The following is a 27326-nucleotide window of genomic DNA, read 5'->3' as shown; positions in this document are numbered from 1 at the left end:
CCAGAGTGACACTATGTTGGGAAATTAAATTGGCAGTTAGACCAAGCTGCCACTCAAAGTGCTGGGCTGAACAGAGGGCCCAAGGTAGCTGTGGGCTCTGCCAGCTGCTCAAGGATGCCAGGTGCTGGCACTGCCCGTGATGGGTGGCTCCTGGCTCTCGGAATTCTCATTGGAGGCAGTTGCTGAGATGCTGGAGGGACAGTGATGAAAGAAGTCATGTCTCCAGTCCTCTAATGGTTGTTGCCTTGCTGGACCTGCAGTGACTACATGAGAATAGTGTCCCTCTTGCCTTGGAAGAGGGTTACCGAACACCAAGCCCAGATAACACAAGATATTAGCATCCAAAGAGGGAAGATACTTCTCACCTGACCAAATGGTATCAACAGCTCCTGGTTCTCATAACTAGCTATTGTGCTTGACATGGGCTACCACCAAAATAGCAGCCAGTGTCAATTTTTCTCCCTTTCCTATTATCACTTCTCTGTATTATTTCTTTGCATTTTGGTACTCTTGCCACACCACAGCCACAGTTAAGTTTGCCTAAATGTTATGGGGTAGGGAAGAACCTGACACAGGGCTGTTTTCAGAGGGAATCCCGATTAGGGTGCCCTCTCAGAATTTAGTCAGAATTGAAGATAATTGGTACAATAGCATTTGGGCTGCTTTTGTACCAAATGCATAATCAAGGACTTCCTGAGGGCTGCCTTGATTAGCTACATACATACACAGGTCTATTAGGCAGAAGTGTGGATGAAAAATACAAATTGGGGAGTGAATAACATTTGAAAGCCAAGTAGGTCCCTCTCTTAAACTGGTATACTTTTAACCTGGCAGACATACTGCTGAAATATCTAGGCAAAGTAAATGAATAAAAGAGAAACAGAAAATTCTACAAGAACCCAAATCTTAGTTCCTAGCATAATTAGTGAATCATATCCGAGCGTGTCATTTCGTTAGCACAAACCTTCTACCACTTGTGGACACCATGTTTTCATCCTTGTACAAATGCCAAATCCAATACTTTTGATTCTGCTTCCACAAGCCACTGCACAACTCATTACATCTTCATTAAACTAGGTTTTGCTTGTCCTAATTGTGCTAGTGATTGGAGGAGTGCTAGCTAGCAGAACAATACCACATCTTGTACTTTTTCTGTTAGCATAACGTTGGATATAACCCAACATGATTTGAACAAGTTCACTCAGACCCACAGTTCCTGTTCACAGACTGTGAAGTGCTCCAAAAGGATCTCTACAAAAAGGCAAAGGGAAGTAAGTATATAGTAATGCAAAACAAAAACAAAACCCCTTGATCTCAGATACACACTGATAGGGTCTGAACTCACAGTGATCAATCAGAAAGATTTTGGGAGTCATGCTAGATACCTTAATTAAAACATCAACTAGTGTGCAGTAGCTGTGGAAACAACAAATTCCATGCTAGGGGAAATTAGAAAAGGGTTTGAAAAGAAAACTGCCAGTATTTTAATGCCCTTACTCAAATCAGTGGTGCATCCATATTTTCAATACATTTGTACAGTTCTGAGCACCCCATCTCAAAAAGGAGATCGTAGCGTTGGGAAAAAAGTAGAAAATGGCAAGCTAAACAATCAAGGGGCTAAAACACCTTCCTTAAAAGGAAAAGGAAAGTGTTTGGGGCTTTTTAGTTAGAAAAAAAGACAACTAATGATTGTTATGGCAAAGGTGTATAAAATTATGCACAGCCTCTCAGGCATTTTGCAGTATATAATGAGTTTTTAATTAGGTCCTGGATTGTCTTTTGTTGATTGTTTAAAATTTGTTTTTAGATATATGTTGTCTGTTTTTATGTAAATGGCTTTGTACTTTGCCCATGGGGTCACGAAGAGTCGGACACGACTGAACGACTGAACAACAACTTTGCATAATGTATTTTCAATTTTTGTGAACCACCCAGAGAGCTTCAGGTATGGAGAGGTATAGAAATAAATGAAATGAAATGAGAGAGATGTTTTTCTCTCTCTCATATAATACTAAAACTTGGTAATCCACTGAAATGTATTGGTTGTAGATTCAAGGATAGACAAAATTAAGTACTCCTTCATGTAACACATAATTAACACATGGAATTTGCAGCTACAAAATGTGTTGATGGCCACCCGCTAAGGGTCAAACATGAGATTGCATTTCAATTGTTATCGGTGCCAATGAATTGCGACTGGCTTCTGTCAGACACAAGATAGCAGTATTCCAGTAGGAACTGTTGTCAAGACTGAGGTGAAGGGAAAAGGGGTAACTGCCCTTCCCCCATGGTCCCAATCCTGCAGCTGCTTTTTAAAAACAACCACCACCAACAGATATGTTAAATGCATTCATGTTATATTTATTTATTTTATTTATTAATCGCCCGTCTGGCCGGTCACACAGCCACATGTTACATAATGCTTAGTTTGGCCTTTAGGTGGCTTTAAAAAGGGACTTGGTCTGTCCATGCAGGGGGGCGGTCTGTTGCCTTCAGAAGCTGCTGCTTGGGGTATTCTCGGAGGCATTTGGCGGGCCACTGCTGGAAACTGGATGCTAGATTAGAAGGACCTTTAGTCACATGCAGCATAGTTCCTATGGTCCCACATCACATCACAAAATGTACACTACTCACGTTACATGAGTGGGAGACATAGGGCCCAGCACTGAAAGACCTTTTAAAAAAGTATGTTCTATATAACATTTGTGTCTAGTGTTTTTCACTTTCATAGCAATTTGTCTGAGACTACCTCAGACTGTTAAAAAGCATATTTGACAACTTTTGACAGAAAATATTTGACTTTAACATGGTTGACAGAAGAATAGAATGTTGTCCAACATTATTTATTTCCAGAATTAATTTTTAATTTCGACTGAGGTCTATACATCGAACATGGAAACTTAGATTTAAGCTTGCTTACTTCTGCAGTGGAGGATCGTGGCTCCTCTCTAGTTATTACCCACTGCTTTTCCTTTTTCAAGACAGACCAAACTGTACTATAATAGCACTGCATTTTATTTTGCTGATCTCAAGGTTAAAAGTTAATCCTGTTAATTTGTTTCCTTTTCCCCCTCATAGAACAAAATCTTCCCAGAAAACTCAGTGACATTACCCAACAAAGCTAGCTCTGAATGAATATTAGAGCTTCATTCAGCATGGTTATCAGCAAAATGAAACATGTTTTCCAATTGTTTCACTGCATCTTGGTGTTCTCAATCTCTCTCTTTCTCACACACCTCTGCATGATTAACCTAATGTGCACCCACAATAGGGGAAATTAGCTGGGGAAAGGTTAACATGATAGCCACTTCTCTTTTTTAAATGTCAAAACTTCCAGGCAGCTGTACTGAGGAAGATGAGAGGGAGAGTATGGCTATTCTACCAGACTTGCTAAAGTAATTTCCCCCCTCTTCCCTCCCCATTCCTTTTTCTCTCTGTGTTCTGTCTTTTTAGATTATAAACTTGCAGACAGGGCCTGTCTTGTTTAATTGATTATATGTCAGCTGTTCTGTGAACCTTTTTGACTGAGTGGCATAAAAGTACTTCAAATAAAAAATAAAAGTTTTATGCCACCTCCTTTAGAATAATGCATTTATGTCAAATATTTTAGCTGCTAAAATATGTTTTAAGTGGAGAAAGTTATGTTTCATCAAACTATTTTACTCCCTTGGCCTGAAACATCCATTACCCAGACTAAACATATTATTGTGTCAAGGAAGAATCCAAGTCTAGTCAGTATATTTGAACTCATCCAGTTCATCACTTGTAACTTTATCAGAGCAGTAAAAGCACTCTATTCAAGAAGCTTAATAATGGAAAAAAATCATTCCAAGTATATTAATACACCATAATAAGTAGCTTGTTCAATAGCACATTACCAAATAGAAGCTGGAATAATTTCAAACATTATGCCGCTACTCAATATAGCCGAGCAATAAGAAATGCAACAGGCAATTAAAGAATTGATGTTTGCGATATCCTGCCTTAAATAATGAACAAAAATGACAAGGGCAATCAACATTTCTGAATTGCACCATATGTTCTAAGACAACTGGGTGTTATAAAAATGAATACATCCAATAGTTAAATCATACCAGATGCCAAACAATTTGTTTAAAAGCCTTTTTAACCAGGCATGGAGCTCATAGATTTGGGAAATATTTTGAAAAGACAGTCCATTTTCCCCTTTAAGTTTCTAAAATTTCTTCCTTTTCAAAACAAAGAAAAAGCTCTTATATAATAAATATATCCCACGATAATCAAAGGGCAAGCAGCCAGTTACTATTACTTGTTAGAAGCCTGAAAAAGTTCATCTGCCATCCAGTGCACATTACTTAGGAACAACTCCCATTAAAATCCATGGTGTTGACTCTCAATATGGTTAGGACCAGTAAATATAAATGCCTACATAAAACCTGTATTTAAATAGCAGCTCTCAGTTTTGCTTTCTTTAAAAGCCCCTTGTACTTCTTTTGTTAACTGAAGGTCACCTTTCTGGGAGGCTATTTAATATTCTAATCACCCTAATCTGCCATGAATTATGGCTAATGCAAAATGAGTTGAGGAGACTAGCTCAGGCACTCTAAGAAATTAAAAGCTTATTGTGGTATAACAAGCACACTAGTTTTACTAATGTGCCTTTTAGGAATTATTTATTATAAGTGTGAAAATTAGGCATTTGTAAGTTAGCAACCTCCTCAGAAAAGCAACATGGCTGACCAACTTGCTTGCTACCGAGATGGACGATTACTTTCTGCAGTGAGATAGGCACTCCATGTTTGTATTGGGTCCAAGTTTCAAACATGTGAGATGTGCCAGTAAATTCCAGCTCATGCTGGAGGCTCCCTTTGTAACAACTTTGCTGAAAAATTGTGACTTAAGGTCTGATACAGAATGTTCTGGGAGACTGAAACACTTCCCCCACTGATTTCTGAGTATCAGCACCAACTTTGGAAAAAGTTTCAAAAGCAGACTCCAGCATGAAGTCACCAAGTTACAATTCATTTGACACATTAAATGCAGGTGACTAACTCACTATAGAACACAATTGCCTTGAGGTTTATTTAAATTATTGCTCTTGCTATGCTAGCACTTCCTCAGTGTCCCATACTTTGCAGTGGGTCACACCTAACCTGACTGGATCCTGTGTTAATTGTGCTGTGTATCTGCCACAGTTACTTGGTTAGCATACATGTATGTGTTCTCTGTACTCACAGTATATATGCCTACTAATTTAGGTGGCCGCCATCCATGTTACAAAGTGGGCCATAGTAAATTTGTGAGTCTACAGGGAAAAAAAAGTATTGTGGCATCTTAATGAGAATGCAGTGAATTTAAGAAATGATAGAATCTTTTCCACAAAAAATACAACATTGCCTTCCACATATAATTTGGTCAGGAGTTGCACTTTTTATTCATAGCTATAGATGCTATGTGACTTGTCCATCTAGTAAATCGTACAGCATTATACATGAAGTAAATTCAGAAAGCATTCACTAAGGGCTCATGGTGTTGTAAATACACAGGGAAGAACCACTAGTGCTTCACACGTGTTCTCTGCTGTAATGTGTGAAGTTAAACTGTTGCCTTTTCCAAAAGCAAGATGTGCAAACTGACCTGCAGTGGGAAAGTGTGCAACTCCCCAAAGTAGAGGGTGCATGGATGGAGTAGAAAATCAGGCAGCACAAAGAAATGTGAAGAGGAAGACAGTCACTTGAACTTCTTGTTTTTACAACTATGTATATTATCACATGGTAATGCCTGAAAACTTCCTTACATTGATTTTTTTTCATTGAAAGAGATGAGTTCTTGTTATGAATATGGAGCTTTAGATTTGATTATTTTCAACCCGGTTATCATGCAGACAAAAGCAGAAGTAGGCAGAGTACAGACTTAACCTGTGAACAACAACCACCACCATTAACTGAAAGGACAGACGGCCAAAACAACCTGGAATTCCTTGTCTATAGATGATTTCATTATAAGAATCTTGAGCCAATCTGCTGCAACTCCCTGATCCTGTAAACAAGCTGTTCTATTTGCCTTTTCTCTCTAAAAAAATAGGCCATGGTTTTCCCAGAGATGAATATTTGATAAGTTTATTTTTTTTAAATTATCCATTTACAAACCTATTTCCTATCAGTGACCATACTGTGTGTGTTTTTTTAAAAATCAACATCATATTCTGAAAGGTAATGACAAGAACTGAGGAGAAAATGAAGAGAGCGAACCACCTAGATTGGTTGGAAGCCATAATAGAAGCAACTGTTCCAAGGGGTTGTCAGAGGAAACTTGTTCAAATGAAACAATGCATTTTTTCCTCCCTTTAAAAACATCCTAGCTGCTGGGAATGGCAAAGAAGCATTATTTGCTTGAAAACTTATTCAAAATAAATTTCAGAAGTATATTCCATTTATATGAGTTAAAAATCAAAGCAGCAGCCAACTCAAGTGCTCAGTTCAGTCCCAGCCTATCACCCCAACTTTGGTTTCTTTGAACTCTCTCCATCTTCAGTCTTCTTTTCAGCTGGCCTTTTCTTTAAACCTTTCATTTTCCTAGTCTGCAATTTATCCAGATTCTGTTTCTGCATGTGGATACGTCCATATTTTGTGCCAAAGACATCATGAGAGATATTTTTCTTCTTCTTTGGCTAGAAATATAAGAAAGTGCCATTTGTTTCTCTAGAATGACAACTATATTTGCACAATAATACAATCCCTCCGTAGTAGCCGCTAGAAAATCTGCACCCATTACAATTTTAAATCAACGGCATCTACAATTCAAACTGAGGATAAAATATTGATAACTGGTAGAAATAAACGTTTGAATCCACAAACTGCCACCTCTGGAGAGCTATACTAAAGCTCCATTCATCAATAAGATCTAATTTAGGGGAAAACTCCAGAAACAGTGATTTCAGGATGATAGGAAAAGACTAAACCTGTCATATAAGATCAGCATTTATTCTATCACTTAAATCCATCCATATCCCAATAGAATACCAGTGGCAATAAGTATTACTAGCAGCAGTGACTCTCCAAATTAAGCATCCAAAGAAACTAGATTAAATGGGGGATTTACCAATAGGAAGCAGATTCAAAACATACCTGACATCAAGGAATCTAAAAAAACTAACATAAAGATAGCAGGAAAAGTGGGACAGGGCTGAATTAATGGATGAACTGAAGGGACTGGATGGCTTGTTAACAGGGCGTGGAAAATGGCCAGATATTACATCAGTCTTTACATTTGAGAATTTGGAAGATGAAGAATCCACACACTTTTTTCTTATGAAAAAGCTTTCAGAAGTGTAAAGATTTGCTTGCGTACCTTGAGAGCTTTAGGCTGCTTTAGAGATAACTTATAAAGATCATCTGATGCCAAATGCATCCTCCTCATCACCAAGTCTAGTGAGGGCCCCATATCTTCAAGCTCAATCCTTGGTATTTTGCAACCAGACTTTTTCAGCAATACTCTAAAAAAGAAGAAAAAAGAAGTGTCTCTCTCATCTGATTGTCTTGTTGGGTATTCAGAGACTATGCCTTGCAGCAATCGTTCACCTGCATTTTGGTAATACAGTGCCAACATGACCGGACTATGTGCATTTCCTGAATGTATAAATCAGTTTTAACTTGGCAGAATGCCACGCATGCTCCTTTTTTGTGGGAGTAACACAGCTACTATGATTCTGATAGTTCAACATGACTTATTAACAGCTCAAAGCTGCCATCTCAAAGAGTGAGGCACAAATGCCTAATGCCATTGCTCAGAGCTGGCCCCAGCTTCTGTGCGACAGGGTTAGCAATGCTGGTGTACAAATATTAAGTAAAACCAAAACAAAGTGAAGGATTGCTGTGCAAAAGGTTTTGGGGCAGGACCACGTGGAAAGGGGTATTTGGATCACCTTGCCCAATTACACCGCACATTAAGTGTATACGAGTGGCACTGCTCCACCAAATATTTCCTCTGGCGTTGAGGCCCGGGGTGTGTGTGTGTGGCATAACAAGACCCTGCACCATTTGCACCGTTTGGGATATCTGTCATGCGGCAAGCCCCTGGTTACTTTGCAGAAGTTAAAGTACAATGAAGATAGGGTTAGACTATAGACCTGCTCTCTAATGCAGAATTGAAGCTGTATATTGAGCACGCTCCGGGAGAGAGCGCAGGACAGGAAGGCCTGGCATGCTATGGTCCATGGGGTCACGAAGAGTCGAACACGACTGAACGACTGAACAACAACAACAACTCTGTATATCTCTGTGCTCTACAACTTATTAGAGGCCCTGTTGTGCCCAATCAAAGTGAATTTTGAGAGCATTTATGGCAGCAAAAAGATGTATTCTTCAAAACGGGAAGACCAAATCCATGCTGCTGATTCTCCAGTGGACTGAGAACCTGACAGCCTTTTCTATATTCCTGTGTACAGCCTACAACAGACAGCAGTTCCCAGACATCTATTTGGATATTCAGTTAGGATATACTGACATGTATGCCTCATTTATACTTTTTTTCTCTGCCAAGTTACACTATCATTTAATCTGCTCTTCTCAGTTGAGCCAAGCACTGTATAATAAATTGTTCTTATATTAATGAGAGCTCATATATGATAATGATCAGAAATCTACTCTCATCTTCACCTGGAATTCTCCATTCTCCTATTTGAATTGTTTAAAAGAAAAAAGTGAAAACTTAATAAAATGTATTAATAATTTTTAAAACTAGACAACTCGTTAATCAAATCCTATAAAAGCACTTCTCACAATTTAATCCTGAGTAAGCATATTACTACTGCATATAGTGGCATATGCCACAGAGACTTACTTGTAACTTCTCATATATACTTTTTCATCCAGAGCTGTGAAATGAAGAACATGTTCTAAACCTGCCAGGCGAACACTGGGCACAACAGGGCCTCTGAAGAAATCTGAGGAAAAAGAGAAAGAGCCATTTCAAGATAGTGGCAACCAGAAATGAAATTCTGGCAACAGCAGAAAACTCTGCTGTAAGAGTAACATTATTTTAAAGCCACTGGACCGAAATATCCCAGGTAATTTTGTCCTTCAAATGGTGCAGTTTTAGCAACCAAAACAGCATTGAAATTGGTGGAAGCACTTGGCAGAGAAAAAAACCATACTCAGTGGTTGAGTGTGGGTTGTTGTTGAGGCGTGGATTAGCATGTTGTCTGAATCCAGGACATTTTCCTCAGGGTGAAATGAGAATAAACATTCTTGTTTAAGAATGTCAGGGTGACATTCTTAAACAAGGCTTCTAAGCAGAGTCAAGTACATTTGCTAGTTCTCAATGATAATCAACATCAAGCTTACCAGGTTGATTCTACAGGCAAAACGTTAAGGAAAGCTGATCCTAAAGGATCGCTTCCACTTTTGCGTGTTCTGCATCTCCTTTATTTACTTTTTGGATGCTATAAAATATGTCCAAACTATTTTTACTAGTTTATATTTCTTATCCAAGAATTCCAAAGATAACCTTTCTACTCTAAATCTTTATATGTCTAAATAAGATTATCGAATTTTGAAGTTCCTTATCGAGATTAATGTGCATACCAACATACTCATCTAAACATTTTAGCGTTCTTTGACATGTTACAGGTATGTTTTTGACACAAACATATTTACTTGACATTATCCTGTCTTGTGAGCTTGTTTTTCTTATATATTTACAGTCTCCAAGTGAGGGCTCTTGGTCACTTATCTGATGGCCCATCTGACTTAATAACTTTATGATACTCTACCAAAAGAAAGTCGTACCCCTAAATTTAACGACACCTCCTTATCTGGATTCCTTTCTAAACAGTAAAAGGATATGAATGATCTATTTCTAATGGCTCATCTGGCAAACCTTAATTTCCTGGGTTGTTCATGGTTAACCACCCATTTAACAATGGGGAATTGTTAAACCACACTGCATGGTTCGCATGTAACGACAACCCACAATTCAACAACAACCCATACTCTGGGTTGTCGTCACATGTGAACCAAGTCCATGATGACCCAGAATTCAGCAATCCATACTGAGGTGCAAACCCAGCCAACGTTAAGTATAAATCCAGGCAATGATTACAACAACCATTTGGAATAGTAAAATACATGCCACTCAACATGAATGCATTTTGCAGTTATTAAAGTATAAGATATGTATAAGAAGGGGTGAAATTGTATATTCAAGATATTTGGTTCTAACTGACCCCAAACATGGTGAAAATTAACACAGCTACTTTATGTTATATATTACAATAAAGAGATGTTAACGTTTCAGCACTAATTCTGTTCACAACTTAACACTTTGGGTTGAGGGGAAAAGCATGAATAAGTTATCCAGGATCTACATTTTTTAATACCAAGGACACTGCAGATTCCAGATACCACCTGTGTAGTGTCCTACCTCTGCTACTACAAACCACAGACTGCATTTTTTAAATGTCAAATTGGAGCCATTTCCCCCACAAATTTAGTTGAGATTTATTTGAGTCTAATGCCAGGTTAATAGCACAGGACACTTAATACTGCTGTGCGAATGTATAGTTACAGTTAACTGTAAATCAACTAGAAAACATAATTAGCTTGAAGGACTCCATTATGATAGAGTTAGCCTATGGCACCAGGAAATATCAGTTCACCCCTGCACTCACTGTCAAGGCACAAAGAAGAAAGACATGCTGGGTTGAATCTAGACTTGCACTGGGTTGAATCCAGTGGAGTTCTGCTGGAGCAAGGAAAAACACTGTTGCGCCCCTTTCTCCATTTGGGAGCCTCTGCTGGATTCCGGTTCCCTCTGCAAATGGAAGGAAACCTTCTGTGTGTGGAAAGGCAGACTGAATCCAACCCACTTTTAATGAAATATCATCTTGAGCACTGGGACGTCCCAATGAAATTTGATATGTACATTTTAAGGCAATGACCTGAGTTCGATCCCAGCGGAAGCTGGGTCCCAGGTAGCCGGCTCAGGTCGACTCAGCCTTCCATCCTTCCGAGGTGGGTAAAATGAGTACCCAGCTTGCTGGGGAAAAGGTAGTCATGACTGGGGAAGGCAATGGCAAACCAACCCGCTATAGTCTGCCATGAAAACGCCAGCGCAAGCGGCGTCCCTCTAGGAGTCAGTAATGACTCGGTGCTTGCACAGGAGGAACCTTTCCCTTTTTTCCATTTGAAACCCAAATAACAAATCCAGCAGATAACCTGATCTGTCTCTGAACCTTAAGCAAAACAAGTCCCTTGTTAGGTAGAAAGAGAAACATGGTTGTTTTTATATTAGCAAAGCTGGAGATTTTAGGTGGTATACCAGGTAAAAGAGTGAATAGAAGCAAACTTGGGTAGCATTACTTAGTGCAGTTGGAAGGAATGTAACCCTCAAAGTCCTAGTCTCAGTTGGCAGAAAATCATCTTCCTCCACTTTTAGGATCCTGCTTGTGAATGGCTAAATTTAGTATTTGCGCAAGACACAGAAAAAATAAATGAATCTGCTGTGGAATTTTGATTTTCTCTTATGGATTGACATGTCTTCTTTTGTTTTTTCCCAATCATATAAACAAACCTTACAACTGTGCATTTTATTTATTTAGAGCAATGCTATCTGTGCGGGGGCAGGGGCTGGGGGAGGACCTGAGCTGGGAAAGACTTTGATGCTGTCATACCAGATCTATAATACAACTTGCAAGCAAAATACACAGAAGGATCTGAACGGTACTGTCAGCCAAGAACACAGAAATAATCAACACTTAAATTGGAGAACTACTAGAGTGCACAAGGTTCAGTTCTCTTCTAGCTTCATTTTCAGATTCATGTGCCAACTATATTTCTCTCAGTGTCCTTTCCTTGGTCTTTCAGCCAAAACAAGGTTCTACAGGCAGATACTATTTAAAAAGCCTGAAACATATCATGCACATTTACCATTGACCAATTTAATACATTCCCACATGCTCCTGTCTGAATTACCAGACCTCTAACTGAAGAAAACAAAAGAAAATATTTTCTTGACATTTCAGAGTCAATCTAGGCTATGACTGAGATTCTGACCAGGTTCACCCGTAATCACAACCCATGGTTCAATTAACCCATGGGTTGTTGCTTTGTCTACAGTTAACCCACACTTTGGCGGCCAGACAATTAAGCAAACCACTAGTTATTTGGTCAATTCTTGGGTTGTTTGATTCCAGCCCCCTCTGCCTGCTCCCTCCCTGTATCCCAAATGCCTTTGTAGCACTGTAGTACTGGCATGAAGAGCGGCTGGGTTTTTTTGACAGCTGTTGCCTGCCACCTCTGTAGCCTGGCAAAACAACCCATGAACAGTTCTGGGTTCGCATGTAACGACAACTCACGGTTTAAGCAACCCAGAGTTCACAACCCAACAACAAACCATGGGTTGTTTGTGGTGAACAACCCAGTTAACCCATAGTTCCAGGTTTGCACGTAATCACATAATATGCGTTGTTGTTACATGCAAACCAGGTCATAATGTGGGTAGCTTTTGAAATATTATTTTCCAATATTTTTGGTACCTCATACTTAACTAGCATGATTTCATAGCTCTAGACCAACAGGATCATTGTTAAATAAAAATCCATACAAGGATTTTTCGTTTCTGAAAAATATTCTCCCCTGCCCAGAATATTAATCTCTTCGATTTCTTGCCAGCTTCAACCCTAACTTTCCCCCTCTGCTTTTCCAATCATTTCTGGTCTTGGAAAGCCAACTTTCCTGAGCTTTAACAAGCTGTATTTTGTTAAAACTTGAAAGCTGCACCCAAGTAAATGGTGTTTTGGTAGAAGCCTTTGACCCAGCTGATCAATTTTACCCTGTGCGGTGATGCAGGTGGAAGGGGAAATCTGTTCTGCTAGCAGATGACCAGCACTGGATCCAACCCATCTTGCCAACAAATGAATAAGTGAACATTGACATACAGCTGTCAGAGCAAGGGAAACCGTGCTCACACAAAACTAGCTGAAATTGTCACTTGTAATCTGTCGGAGTGCAAGGCTTATATTTAAAGCAGAAAGAGGGAGAAGTGTCAAAATATTTGTCTAAATTCTATATGCTTGGGGAAATAGTAGCTGCCTAACATTTATAACACACTTCGAATACAGGTTGTACAATTGCTTTTAAAGGGCTAGATTCATTCTTCCATTCCAGCACATGCGTATGACCTCATCTTCCCAGCCCCATGCTCTCTCAACAGCAATACCCCATGGCTCGCTCAAATGGGCAAACATCAAACCCAGGGTACAGCTTGCAAGCCAACAGAAACTTGATTGTTTACTAACCTTGATGTTGTCACAGAACTCTGGCAACAGAGTTTATCTGATGCTTGGTATTCCCCCAGGCCAAACCAGATTGGCATATTTAAAAGGCAGTGACTCTTTCTATGCCATTATCTTTTAGCAGATATCCAAAAGAAAATGTTTTTTCACTGAGCAGGTAAAGAGCAGGACCACAGCAGGTGTAACTACAGAAAATCCAGTGTGCCTGATGGCATTAGCTCACCATTCATTCATAATTACCTGGCAGGTTGCTTCCTCCACCTATTGCTTTGCCTTTGTCTTTCACTTAATGGCATACAGTCAACAATCTACTTGAATGCACATTTGACTAGAGAACTGGTGAGAAAACAAGACGTTTCTACAGTTCCTGTAGAACTGTAGAAACTGTGGTACAGGCATGTTAACAGGCAAGGAAGCTCCAATATGTGGACATTCTTCCACATTGTTGCATACAATTATACACAACGTGAGCACTACATTAAATGCTCTACGAACAGAGGTAATCAAAATATGAGTATGGTAGAGGGCGAAAGCACAAACGGCTTGAGATGGTCCAGGTTTTTACATCCATGGTCCACACCAACAGGACACCCACAAGAATTCCCACAGTCTGTGTAAAGGGAAACCGTTTCCCATTCCAGTATTTGTCCAACTGGGGTGTGTGGGGAGACACCTACTGGGAGATGTAGGCTTGCATCTCCCCGATTATCTGGCTTCTTTCCTGTGCTGTCGGAACTGCATAACCACCAACAGAATTGGGAACAATAGTCATCCTGTCTTGGCTTCCAGTGCATGCTTGAGAGCTTATGGAATTGCATTTAATCAAATACATGCGTCACATTTATTCATTAAAAAGTATGCTTCATTTAAAAATACATACACACACACACACCATTTTGATATGGGGCTCCCAGTGGCCTCCCATCAGATTGCTGACCAATGTCTGAGCTTCAGTAATGCTAAACATCTGGTGTTCCCAGACCTTTATCTTAGGTCACATCTATTTCTGCCTGGAAATCTATTAGTTCATCTTAGGGTGGAAATGTTTTCAGCCCATTCCTTCCACACACACATCAAGAAAAAAAAAAATCCCAAACCCACAACCCTCTAGACCAGAAGATAAGACCAAATATGTCATGAAATAAGTATTTAATATAAGATATCACAATTATTGATATAACTTTATAAAGCCACATAAATCCCAGTGACCTTTTCACATTTTAGTCCTCCAAGGAGATGCCTAAATCCCAACCCAAAGCAGAACAAGACTCTGCATTGCTAGTGTTCCCCTACACAAACACGCAAACTCAAAAGGCTCACCAATGAGAAGGCTTTTTAATCTTCTGTGTTCTTCACTGATGTCAAAAGCATCACCCGCAAATATCAACATGGGTTTTGTTCCTTCAGGGCACTTGCTGTTCTATTATATATTTTAAAAGATTAAAAGATAAACATGGGTAGGGGAAATGGGGGAGAGAAGCTTTATCTTAGAAAATGTCTCAGTGAAGTAAGTTGCAAAAATTACATTACACTCCTATGCAAGTAAGAGGGGAACATGGCTATTTTTATGCTCCACATATTTTAATTGAGTTGATCTGCACCAACTTGCCTGAGAGCATTTCACCTGAAAAAGTTTCACTTGGTCCAAGATGTTGGTGGTAAACCTGCTGTACAGTACTGCAAGTAGTACAGACAGCAGGGGTTTACTGCAGACCTGAACAAGGCCCTGCCCTCCTGTCTGCTCTGTGTGGCTGGCCGCTCCTGGGTAGACTAGGGGATGGGACTGCATATATACTGCAGTGGGTATGAGCATATTATATAGGGGGCTGCATATCAGACCACTTATGAAGACTTTTGCATCAAAATGCACTTGACTTATGTTGTGATATATATTCGAAGTATTAGGCCTATTAGGGTTTCTATTATTTGTGTGGTTTCAGATGATACTATTAGCTTATGTAATAAAGAATCATGTACATTATTCATTTGTTTGTTCTTCCTTAACTCTGCTTTTGGTTTAATAGGTTTTTGTTAAGGAATATTTTGTGCTTTTTGTTCCATGGGCATGAGTGTCCCAGGAATGGGAAAAAAATGGATTAAGATGTTTCTTCCTGTTGGGAAAAAACAGTTAAACATTGAAGTGCTCTCTAGGTCTGCAGTGGTAACTAACCTCTGGTATCATATAGGTAAGGGGTGGGTAACCTTTTGGGGCCTGTGAGCACATCTGGCAGTTTGAGAAACTGTCCTGGGAACCACCACAAAATGGGTGCACTGCACATGAAAGCACCGGCCTGCAATTGCCTGCCACCTCCATTTCCTAAGAATGTCTCTGAGCTCTGCATGTGGCCCAGAGGCTTTCATGGGAAAAGAAGATGGGAGCAGCTTAAGGCTCTCACATTGCTTTGCAGGGATCCTAGCTGCCAGTAGGAAATGTTGTTAAAAAAATAAAAACAAAAAGTGGGAGGGAATGGGAACCACGGTGGGCACCAAGAAGGGTGCCCGAGGGTGCACTGGTGCCCACAGGCACTACGTTGCCTATTCCTGATAGAGGTTACTGGCAGCCAGAGAAAGTCTGCCCAATTCTATGCTACAGTTTAGCTACCTTGGCCTCTACATTCAATACAATGGAGACAAGGCCTCCAAGACTCACTAGAAGGCTGCTGACAGCTACAAAACATTACAATGTGTGGCATACGTACTAAACATGGACTTCCATATTTAGAGAAGCTATTATTTTGAGATAACTAGCATCTGATAAAACCTATCACTCTAAACTCAGATTTGTTTTCACACCTAAGGAATGAATCAGAGCTGGCAGAGAGCTCAAAAAGGAATGAGTAACTAGTGAAAGAAGTTTACTATTACTATTGTGTTTTTTCATAAAATGCCTTGGAGATTTTGAATGGAAGGGCCCTACAGAAGGATGTAACAAATAAATAATGCCTGATGAGAGGCACTTTCGGCAATATCCTTCCCTCCCAACTACAGTGTTGAAGATATGCAGGCATGAATCCATTAGTATATTCACTGACAAACTGATGGTGTTTAACAGCCTCTTACCTTGATATCTCTGAGAGCTACAAACTTTTCAATGCCCAATTCAACCATATCCAGAACATGATAATCATACATGCGACCTACCGAAGAAGAGAAAAGAAAAACTTAACCAGATTTTGTTCCTGATCAAATGTTTAACACAGAATTGCAATTTGGAAAAAAATGTGCAGCAGGCTTACCAGTTACATACATAATTTACAGTACATTTAAAACACACAATTTGTAGCGGTACAGATGCCGCCAGGCAACAATTGACCAACTGTAGCTGACTCCACCATCTTTATGAGCCACATATATCTTGGACTGCTTGGAAGTCTGAGAATGAGTGCAGGAAGACTGGCATGATCTCTGCCACCAACTCAGTGCGTTCCCTTGGCCATGTCACTAGTTCTGCTTCAGTTCCCCACAAGATAGTTGCGAGGGTGAACATAAACAAAGTGTGCTGTGCAATTCAAAGTAAACAGCCACAGGAAATCATGGCAGCTCTTCTTGTCACTAGCCAAATCTGTCAACCTAGTGCCCTATTCTCTCCTTCACTGTATGTGCTGGCTGAATGTGTGGAGCAGGGGTCCAGAAATGCTTCCTCCTGGGGGTCTGGACTGCATCCCACTAGGATCACCGTGGGCTGGATGATGCCAGGGGGTGTGGCAGTGGGTGTGAGGGCTGAGCCCCAATGCCCATTACCCCTCACTCCCACTGCTGTGTCTGATTGCAGATAGCAGTGGAGATGCAGGGCATTGGGACTCACCCACCATGCCCCATCCCCACTGCTACTGCGCGTCAGGAGGGGGATCCTTGCTGTGAGCAGGGGGATACCTTCTGAAGGGGAACCCTCCATGAGGTGGGGCTTGGAGCCTAAGCCCCACCTCCTGGAGGAACCCCAAGAGGAAGCGTGGGCTGGATTGGCATGCCCAGCAGGCCAGATATTCTGCATCCCTGGTGTAGAGGGAGGAGTGACTGTGCTGGTAGGCCTGGGCCCTCCTTTCCACTGACCCCTCCCCTGACCTCCATGCATTCAGCTGATGGAAAGAATGGGCTCTGTAAGTGCATCACACAGTTCCTGATTGCAAGCACAGACCCGTTCACACAGCATGTTCTTACCTGTCACCAAATGTATACATACCAGAGGGCAGAGCCAACTGCCACGATCCTGCTCGTGTGTTGGATCAACACGTAGAAAAGAGGAGAATAAGAGTGACCAAGAGCGCTAGTCGAGTTAACTCCTCATATACATGGCACAGTAATGAGATGACACTTGGAAAACCTAATTCTTGTTTCTAAACCTTTCAAACCTATTGCCACTATTTTTCCCCACACTCATTTGTAAAAAAATAAAAAATAAAAATAAAATTAAAGCTCAAGCTCTTGGGAGTCTAACAGAAGGCTACAGATCTTACCATCCCTGCTTTACATAGATCTCATTACTGATTCACTTCTCCCAACCCATGGGAAAGAAAATCACTTTACCTATTATCAGGTTGTTGGGTCTCTTCTTATTATGTGATCCAAACAGGAACAAAGAACAGTCAGACTTCTTGGAAAAAAATTCCTATTAATAAAAGACCTCTGTTTTTAAATATGTTGAAGACGTTGCGAAGCACATTTAAAAAAACACTTTCAATACTGAATGCCAATTCTTCAGAAAAGCACATTGCTACTGAGCAGCCTTAACCTGTGCCAAAGGAGGAGATCCCGCTGGTTGCTTATGGTTATCTCCAGATTAAAAGTAATTGATCTAGAAAATCAGGCCATCAGCTCAGCTGTGGACATCTGGTGAGGCTTTGGTGCTAGGGTTCTTGAACACCAGCCCTGCCCCACACTTGGGGTCAAAAGACACTCTTTTTTTGTAATTCACAAGAGCATGCAAAGTATTTCCATGCATGCAGTGGGGAGTGGCCAATTCTTCTTTCCAGCTGCAGCTCTCATGCCTCATGGGACAATGTTCCAGAGGGTGCCCTGCTTTTCCAGGGGTTACTGCTGAAAAGGGACAGCTGGGAAGTCCCCATGCCTGGGCTAAATACTACATGGGGCATTTTGGACAGAGAACACCAATTGGCATGCGGTTTAATTTCATTTTTGTAATCCACAAAAGATTAATAACATAGAATTCATCATCAACATTTACTATTTATACACCATCTAAAATGCACTTAAACACTCACTTTAAAACTGCATTTTTCAAAGGAAGACAGAATCTGCATTCAGATTCCAATTCCCGTAGAACCAAGCCACACACACACACACAACCCTCAAGGAATGCAGCTGCAAACAGAGCATGGGGTTGCTAGTCCAGGAATTTTATTTTTGGAGTACACTTAACAAAGACATTTATGTCAGAAAAGGTTAGGGAACTGTCAGTACATTTTCTGTAATTTTGCTTGGCTGTGCGCGCATGCCTTTTGTTACCTGCTTGAGCTTCTGGGACGGGGCAAACGATAAAGCAAGATAAAGGAGGTACATACTGATCCCTTTTATACATAATTGCGGAGGGCCCACCATGTAGCCCTCAGAGTGACCTTTGAAAACTATATTCTCATCGAGCAAGTTCCTAAAGAAAACATTTCATGACTCCCAAGTCACAGTATAATCCCATCCAGCTTGGAAGCTGTTCTTAAGCCTATCTGCCAGATCATCACAAAATCAGGCATGGCTATCAAGGAAATGAAACCAAAAAGATCCTTTGTCTCCTCCACAACAACCCCTGCCTAGAGGGGAAGAACTACATTACAGGAGAATTACTCTGGCAGAGAGAATGCAATAGCAATGCTTATTTTACCAGAACTCAATGGTCGTTTGGACATCACGCTAAACCATAGTTTAGCATTATGAAAATGAACTGCAGTGAGCCTAAGGCTCGTATGGTTCTCCCCTGCCTCTTCCAACGCAGTTGTGAGTAGTTCAGAAGCTTTTGCTTCCATCTTTTATTAACTATAGCTTGTTGTGTTGTCTGAACCTGACAAACTGTGGTTAATTTTCACTATGTTTTGTTTGAACTAAACCAACTTGAAACCATGGAGCTGACTTGTTTAAATAAAGCATAGTTAAGATTGACCATACTTTAGGGTTTGGATGATATGACAAGTTGTGGTTAATTTAAATCAGAAGAAAAACATCTGTATTGTTATTCACAGCTGCACCAGAATAGGAGATGGGGGACAGCACAAGAGCGAGTGGCTCACTGCAACTCATTCTTATCTCCCTAAACTATAGCTTAGCAGCCTCCCCCAACCTGGTGCCATCAGGATACTTTGGACTACAATTCCCATCATCCCTGAACATTGGCCATGCTGACTGGGGTCAATGCAAGCTTTAGTCCAAAACATTCAGACAGCATCAGTTTAGGGAAGGCTGATTTAGTGTGTCATTGAACATGGCCAATATGAAATGCATTCTCTACTAGCACATCTAAAATACCTTATCACTTTGGGAATTTCTCCTTTATTTATTTTGTTATTTTAATCTCATGTAAGTAGGATGGGTCTCTTATTCCAAATGGACAAATGTCCTTTATACTTACCAGTGAGGTTTGATCTTCAAAGGGTCTTGTAATATTTTTTCTGAAGAGAACAAAAAGTTTTAATCTGCAAAATTTACCTTGAAATTTTGGGCATACTACATTGGAATGCCCCTGTTTTTCTCAACAGTGCAAGAACTACAACACTGCTTAATTTTAATGTGGCACAGCAAGGGCTCATCAAGTCTACCGTACCATCTCCAACAGTGACCAAACAGATGTTATTGGGCAGTTCATAGTGGCTAGAGTGTTGGACTGGGAGTCAGGAGATCTGGGTTCTCGTCCCCACTTGGCCATGGAAGCTCACTGGGTGACTTTGGGCCAGTCACAGACTCTCAGCCCAACCTACCTCACAGGGTTGTTGTTGTGAGGCTAAAATGGAGAGGAGGATTATGTACACCGCCTTGAGTTCTTTAAAGAGGAAAGAAGGTGGGATATAAATGTAATAATAAATAAATAAATAAATAGGCAAGGTATTTGTCCCCAGCATCTGACACTGGGCTCTGTTTCTATCAGAGCTCAAAATCCCTGACCATGAATAAATGCAATCCTATTGAAAAATATCCATGCCCCAGTGGCTAGCCATCATAACATCCTATACCAATGAATTGGATAGGTTAAGTACACAGTGCATCAAGCAGTTCTTCCATAGATCATTTTGTGCATTAACCAAGATACACAGCAGTAAAAAAACTACAAGTGCACAAAACATAAAATAATCAATAGTAGTAACATCCACATTCGTGCGTTGTAGCTTGCTCTCTTCAATAAGGGAACAATTGGCTAAGCCCTGTTGTAAAACCATAAGCTTGATATTCTCTCAGCAGTCGACCTGGATTTAAACTGAGCAGATACAAATGACAGATCATAGAATAATATGCATAATCACAGAAGCCCAACAATGTTTCAATGTATCTCTCCTGTTTATGCCACCACATTATAGCCATGCTACTTTTCACATTGGCAGTACGGGTAAACTGAATATTGTCAAATAAAGTAGGAGGTATATTTTATATACACTATTAGTTGCTCTTAAAAATATGCCAAATGCCACATGTGCTCACATCACATTTGATTAACAGAGAAAAGTGTCACTTACTTTTTATATAGAACCGCAAAGGGCTTTTTCAGAGCATACTACAAAAATATATATATACTGAAGTTAGAGATAGCATTTTAACAGTGAAGCACTGTACAACAGATCGTTTTAAATGCATGGGAAACGTGTTTGTTTAGATGAGACACAGATAAAACAAACTCTAGATTAATGAGCACCTAAGGGAAATCACCATGTACTTAGCTCCCTAACAGGTTTCTGGTAAGGGATCTGTCAGGGAGCTCTGCTGATCCCCTGCTGTTTCCCGGAACAGGCAGTAACACTAAGGGAGGCATAAACAAGCTCATCCGATACAGAGGTGCTCCTTGACATATAAAACAGCCAGGTGACGACACTGACACCATGGCAGCGCCTGGATCATCCAAACTAACCTATCTCCTGTCCCCCTCCCCATCTTCTGAAGGTTGTAGTATCCACCTGGTGCCCCTCCACTGACAGAAGGCTCTTTGACCCAACGGAGGCTTCCGTCAGAAGAATGGGGAGGGAAGCAATTTTCTGGAATTCCCCCTCCCTACATCCCCAGAGTCTGCTCTGGAGGCTTGGGGGGCCCTATGGAACAGTGTGAGAAGGAGGTGGTGTGGGGGCAGGTGGGATCAACAAAAATTGCCTCCTCCCCATTCCTCTGATGGAATCATCCATTGGACCAGAGAGCCTTCCATCAGCAAAGGGACACCAATTAGACACAACCCTGAAGAACTAACTCTTTTCCACATGTGGAATGTGTTTTGCTCAATATTTTACAACTGTGCTTTACTGTCCCCTCTATTAACCTATTCTTTTTCCTCCTACGTCCAATTATATGGCCAGATTGTATTGTGAGACTTTAGGGCACAATCCTATGCACGATTAGACCGAAAAAGTCCTACACCTCCCAGCAACTCCCAGTCCTACAACTCCCTACAACTTGCTGGGAGTTGTAGGACTTTATTCGGTCTAGACATGCATAGAATTGCGTCCTTAAGGATTATGGTTAAATATTGCTGTAAGCGACCCTACACTCTCAGGATAGGTCAGGATATAAATCCAAATAAATAAAGTACAGACAGATCTACCAAGGACAGCAAATCCTTTAAAAATGCTATTAATTATTATGTGTGTTATAGATTTGGGCCTGCAGTCAACAAGATATGTACATCCCAAGAACTTTTGTAACATGAAAATGCAACTGGTGGAGAGCGAACATATCCTATTCATTTCCCTACAACTGAAGCGGGGCCAAAATATGGAGCACAATCCACTACGGATCCAGTGCTTAGGGTACATCACCCATGAGGGATTATTCCCAGTATGCATTCCTACATCAAATTTCCACATAATGCAAGAGAACGTAACTCCAGTTCTGCATATATTTCCAGACATACTTACAATGTCTTTGAGTACTTCAGTTACTGTTGAACTTGCATTTCCACCTTTTATTAGCATAGCATTCTTGGTATTTTCTGTGAGCTTTGGCTCTCTTTTCTCAAGAAACCTTTTGGCCCTCTTAGTTTTGGGCTTTCTGCCATGAGAATTTTTAAAACACAAAGTTAGCTTTCACAAAGTATTTGAACATATCTGTAAAGACACTATTTTGTAGTAAAATACATCTGATATTTAGCTGATGAAATTCTATCCTACAACTAACAAACTGCACCTTAGTATACAGTTCTTTTAAAGCAGGGGTAGAAACTTGTGGCCTTCCAGATGTTTAGACTACAATCCCCATCAGCCCCAGCTAGAACAGACAAAAGTGAGGGATAACGGGAGCTGCAGTCCAATACCCCACTCCCTTTTTAAAAAAGTACAAAATTTCCCATACTAATCATCAGATCTGTCAATATCAAAATCCTATATGATTAAGGAACAACTAAATAATAACGTGTAACTCCATCCTATGCATATTTACCCAGAAGAAAGCATCAGTGTGTTCACTAGGCCTTACTTCCAAGCAACTGTGCACAGAACTGTGATATAAGGCATCCTCTTTGAGTTGCCCTCTGTCCAGTTCAATACCAAATACAATTCACGTGAAATCATATCCTTAAAAATGTTATCCCACTTCGGTTTAACCAGCAGTGATGTACCATGTGTAATTAATTAATGTTTTTATTCATAATTTGTGAAGAGACCCAGCAAGTTTCTCAACAGTTCCTACCCAAAAATCCACCCCGATTTTAACCATGTTTACTCTTAAGTAAAATCCTATTGAGAAGTAGGCACCAATGAATGTGTCTACATGAAAGTAAGCTGTAGTGAAATCAATAAAGTCCAACTACATGTTTATATTTAGCTTGCAAGTATTAAGACAAGAAGGCTGCATTCACACACAACGGTAAACCATAGTTTAGCGCTACGCACATGAGCAGGAAGTAACCTGCTCAAAGTTCTAGGCTTGGGCATTCCCCACTCTCCTTCTCCTCCTCCAGCATAGTCAGGGGGAAGAATAAACCAGCACTGAGTTTCACTTTGCCCAATTCATGGCTTGTGGTTATGTGCAAACCAGGAATCGTGGTTTAAAATAAACTCTTGTTTGCTAAATAAGCCAGCTAAACATTTCAGGGCTTGTAGCTGGTTGTTCAGCAATTCACTAGGATTTATTTTGACCATTACTCCTAGTTTGCACATAATAATAAGCCAGGATGACAACCCTTAAAGGTGGCCTAGAAATAATGGTTGATAGATAGGAATCAGGCAAAATGTTTCTGAATGCTGGTTTATTCCTTCATGGGAAGAGGAATGGGGAGGGTGCAAGCCCAAAGGTTCACCAAATGGTTTAGCACAGGGGTGTAGGAAATGCAGACCCCCAAACCCTTTCTGACAGCTCCCCAAGGCTCCCAGCATCTGCCACTGCAAAAAACAAAAGGAGTAAAGTCTATTGCAAACCTTCATTTACTAGTATCTTCCTGATTCCGGGGATGCTCTAGGAATGTGGCTTCTATGGCAAGAACCACAGAGCTCACTTAGAGCATCTCCAGATCTGCCACACGCAGAATTGCTGCTTAATGCTGCTGCCAGGAGTCATAGTGAAATGAAGCTGCTTTCTCAGAAAAAGTAAGCGCAGGGGTGTATGAAATGCAATGATCTTTATAAAAAGGATGGGATGGGATAAATTAAATAAAACAGGAATAAAATAAATGTAAGAGAAAAATAGGTGGGATGGAATAAAATGAAATGTATGCAGGGGGAAGGACATGCGTGTATGTGTTTGTGCACAAATGCAAGTGTGCAAATGAGTGTATATGGGGGGAAACTGTGTGTGCACATGCACATATGTGTCCCCCAGGCCCACATCGGATGCAGCCCTTGGGCAAAATGGTCGCTTAGTGTTACATGTGAACCCTCCCCAAAAGTCATTTTGTAGTTGAGAAGCCACATAAGAAACTATGTTCTTGTTCAAGCAGAAGCCAACTAAATGCCAGGTACTTTGCAATTAAGTTGCAGTATCCATCAAGGAATGTTTCCTTCTTAACTGCATTATTTTTCTCTCTCCCCACCAGAGATGCTCCATATTTGTACTGGAAAAAGAGAGACAGCACCACCTTAGATCCTGATTTGTTGTAGCATGTGCTCTTGAGTAGCAGCTGCCTACGCAGATCAGTTCATCTCTAAGGTGCCACAGTCCTTTTCTCTGACTATGAACATGATGGTGTCTTACAGATCAACTGACTGATACCGACATATCTACAAAAACTCAACATGGGTTCTTGCACACAGAGTTACACCACAACAGTTATTCTGCCACAGGCTTTATGTTAGAACGGATTAGTTACTAGTCATCTGAAATTTGAGCTGCATTAACAGAAATACATCAGTGACAATCCGCTGCCTCTACACTCAGTCTACACCTTTGTTGGCTGAAACGTCATCCTTTATAATTAAGAGCAATCGTATGGCTCCCAGACAGTGTCTGGGGTGCCATAGGCTGCTGTGGATCTCCTCCTCCACACCCACAGATACAACTACAAGCACGGAGGGGGAGAGCTGATTGTGGATCTTTCCTCCCTCACCCCACTCAATACATTAGAGTGCCATCCTATGGGATCCACCCTTGATACTTGTAAGCCGCTGAACTCGGAGCCTTACGATTATCCAAAGCAGAGTGGGAGCCGTGCTGTGCCTCCTGCTCAGCATTTTTGCCTGTCTAGCTGAGGTGTCGGGGAAGGGGAGGGATGGAGGGTGAGGATAGCTCACATCCCCGCTTCCCCAGGCCCCTCCCCACCCACCAGCATGCCCCCTTTCCCTCCTCTCTAAGCTTGCATTTGTAAACTTGTGGAGGCAGCCAGCCTGGTTCTCTCTCCGTGCCAGCTGCGAGGGGGAGGGGTGCTTGGACTCCTGGGTCCGAGGTTGGAGCGCTGTCTCCAGCCTCAGATCCAGGAATATGAAATATCCTATGCCCTCCCCCAAACAGACTCTGTCTAGCGGCCATTGGATTGCTCTCTTAATGTCATAACTAAAACCAGGTTGAAGCCTCTGCTTTGATAGCCAAGCCAAACAATTTCTCACTTCAACATTATTACCAAGCCTTCCAGGAATAAGAATACCGGCAGTGTTTGAAAAATAGCTGGATAAAGCATAGGCCAAACCTGAAATCATCCAAATACTAGCACGGAACCTCAAACTCCCTAGAGCTGGATGGGTAGAAACAAGCAGCACCTTTCTAGCTAGCATGTAGGGAAAAAATAACATTTACATACAAGCGTCACATTGTTATTATTGCATTTCATGGCCTATTAGTCGAACTATTTACAAATCTCCCCCTTCCCCAATCTTTATACCTGTGTGTGTACGAACACAAACTGGTTATCTGCTAACTGAGTATAACACTTTACACATCGAATGCAGTAGGTTCTAGTCTCGTATGAAATTTGAGCTGGCTTGTCAGCAGTGTCAGTGGCAATGCACTGTCTCTGCACTCTAAACTTTAACATGAAGCCTTTTAATTGAGAAATGTTCCTTGACAGATCTTGCGACTTAGCTGCATGCCACCAGACAATTAATCAGGCTCTTCTGAACCTAGAAAACAGTCTCTTACATGGCTTTTTCAGATACGAATTGGCTTTGTCATAACTCAAATAAAAGCTGCAATCAAAATATAGTCATTGTTACTTAGCAGTAAGACCTACTGATTTCTTTATACCTGTGTATGTGTTGGGTGTGCAGATGTACAGCAGCCTTCCCCAACCTAACACCCTCCAGATGTGTTGGGCTACACCCAATGCCCATGCTGGCTAGGGAGGATGGGATCTGTAGTCTGACAAATCCAGAGGGTGACAGATTGGGGAACACTACTGTGTACACCCAGAAAGAGGTACCTACTAAAAGAGGATAATACCCCATACATCTAATGAGGTTTATGCTAGCCCACAAAAGTGTAGGCCACAATAAGTCACAACCCTACACACAATTATTTGGGAGTAAACCCCACTTAACTCAATGGGTCTTACATGGGTGAAATTGTCTTAAATTGTGTATGTTACAATGTCTAGACTATGTTTTATTATAATGATGTATAACGCAATGTTATATAATGTGGTGTGTATTTTTTGTGAATTTCTGTGAACCGCCCAGAGAGGTTAAGCTATTGGGTGATACAGAAATGGAGTGAGTAAATAAATAATAATTAAAAAAATAGAGCAAGCCCTGGATTGGACAAGGCTGCATTTCAGTTAACCTAATTTATGGACCCGGAAGACTTGTTTTGTGCTACAACAGAAATACTTTAACAACCCGAAAGAGAGGGGCTTTAAAGTTACAGAAACACGGACAAAGCCCCTAGAACACCCTCCAACTGTCGTACTTACACCACTCGGTCTAGCGCGTCCATCTCCGCAGAATTTCTGGCAGCACCAGCATCCACGTGGAGACCATTACACATGTGCACCGGAAGGAGAATAATTTTGCACTGCCTCATGTCGTCATTTCCGGCGCCGTTTGGCACTTGGGCATAGAGTCAGAAAAAGCATAGAGCTTTCCGAACAAGAAATAAGAAACAAAAGCAAACGTATTTCCTTCTCTTTGTCACAAATTCAGGGACCCCATGTTGACACGTGAGATTCCAAGTAGTGCAGAGACACGAAAGGGCTTTATAGAGACTGAGGGGTGGAGCGTCCCTTCAGCTGGAGTTACTCTCCTCTCCCTGGTGTGGCGCCGTGCGAAAGGAAATCGGAAGGTCAGATGGTTCGGGGGGAGATGTCATAGACATAGGAAATACTCGATCTCAACCTCCGTCTCTATGGACGCAGAGTTACGGATTTATAAGAAATACTTAAGAGACATACCTGGAATCTCTGATTTCAATAGTTAGGTAGACCTTTCTGTATAATTTTTTCCACCTTGAGGTAGACGGGAGAGATGCCCATAGAAATCAATGGAGAAATCCAAGATTT

The 27326-nt window shown here is 41.0% G+C and overlaps 1 protein-coding gene across 2 annotated transcripts; it reads right to left on the bottom strand.

Annotated features, from left to right (window-relative positions):
• Positions 1–2337: 2337 nt before the first annotated feature.
• On the bottom strand, positions 2338–26844 carry RPF2 (ribosome production factor 2 homolog). Of its 2 annotated transcripts, XM_084827303.1 has the most exons (11): positions 26742–26844; positions 22327–22459; positions 20944–20981; positions 19848–19887; positions 17798–17879; positions 17454–17480; positions 16334–16410; positions 14594–14693; positions 8821–8923; positions 7330–7474; positions 2338–6649 (listed from the first exon to the last, which is right to left on the bottom strand). In XM_084827303.1, the coding sequence occupies exons 1-11, from the start codon at positions 26813–26815 to the stop codon at positions 6473–6475; spliced, it is 996 nt and encodes a 331-aa protein (XP_084683429.1). In that variant the 5' UTR covers positions 26816–26844; the 3' UTR covers positions 2338–6472. The 2 variants fall into 2 exon arrangements, with proteins under 2 accessions (XP_084683429.1, XP_084683430.1); XM_084827304.1 differs by lacking the exon at positions 17454–17480.
• Between the last annotated feature and the right edge of the window lie 482 nt (positions 26845–27326).

The sequence above is a fragment of the Heloderma suspectum genome, chromosome 1 (assembly GCF_057233095.1).
Source record: "Heloderma suspectum isolate Gila_16-S chromosome 1, 16-S_ref, whole genome shotgun sequence".
Taxonomy (NCBI): domain Eukaryota; kingdom Metazoa; phylum Chordata; class Lepidosauria; order Squamata; family Helodermatidae; genus Heloderma; species Heloderma suspectum.
Note: the sequence above shows the minus strand (reverse complement) of the source record. Positions and strands in the feature narration are given on the sequence as shown.

Excerpts from the sequence above, each read along its gene's own strand:
- RPF2 (XM_084827303.1), bottom strand. The coding sequence starts at position 26,815 with ATGTGTAATGGTCTCCACGTGGATGCTGGTGCTGCCAGAAATTCTGCG. Across the intron at positions 22,460-26,741 it reads GACGCGCTAGACCGAGTGGT|AAAGCCCAAAACTAAGAGGG; the intron begins GTAAGTACGACA and ends TTCTCATGGCAG. Across the intron at positions 17,481-17,797 it reads ACCCAACAACCTGATAATAG|GATCGTGGCAGTTGGCTCTG; the intron begins GTAAAGTGATTT and ends ACACACGAGCAG.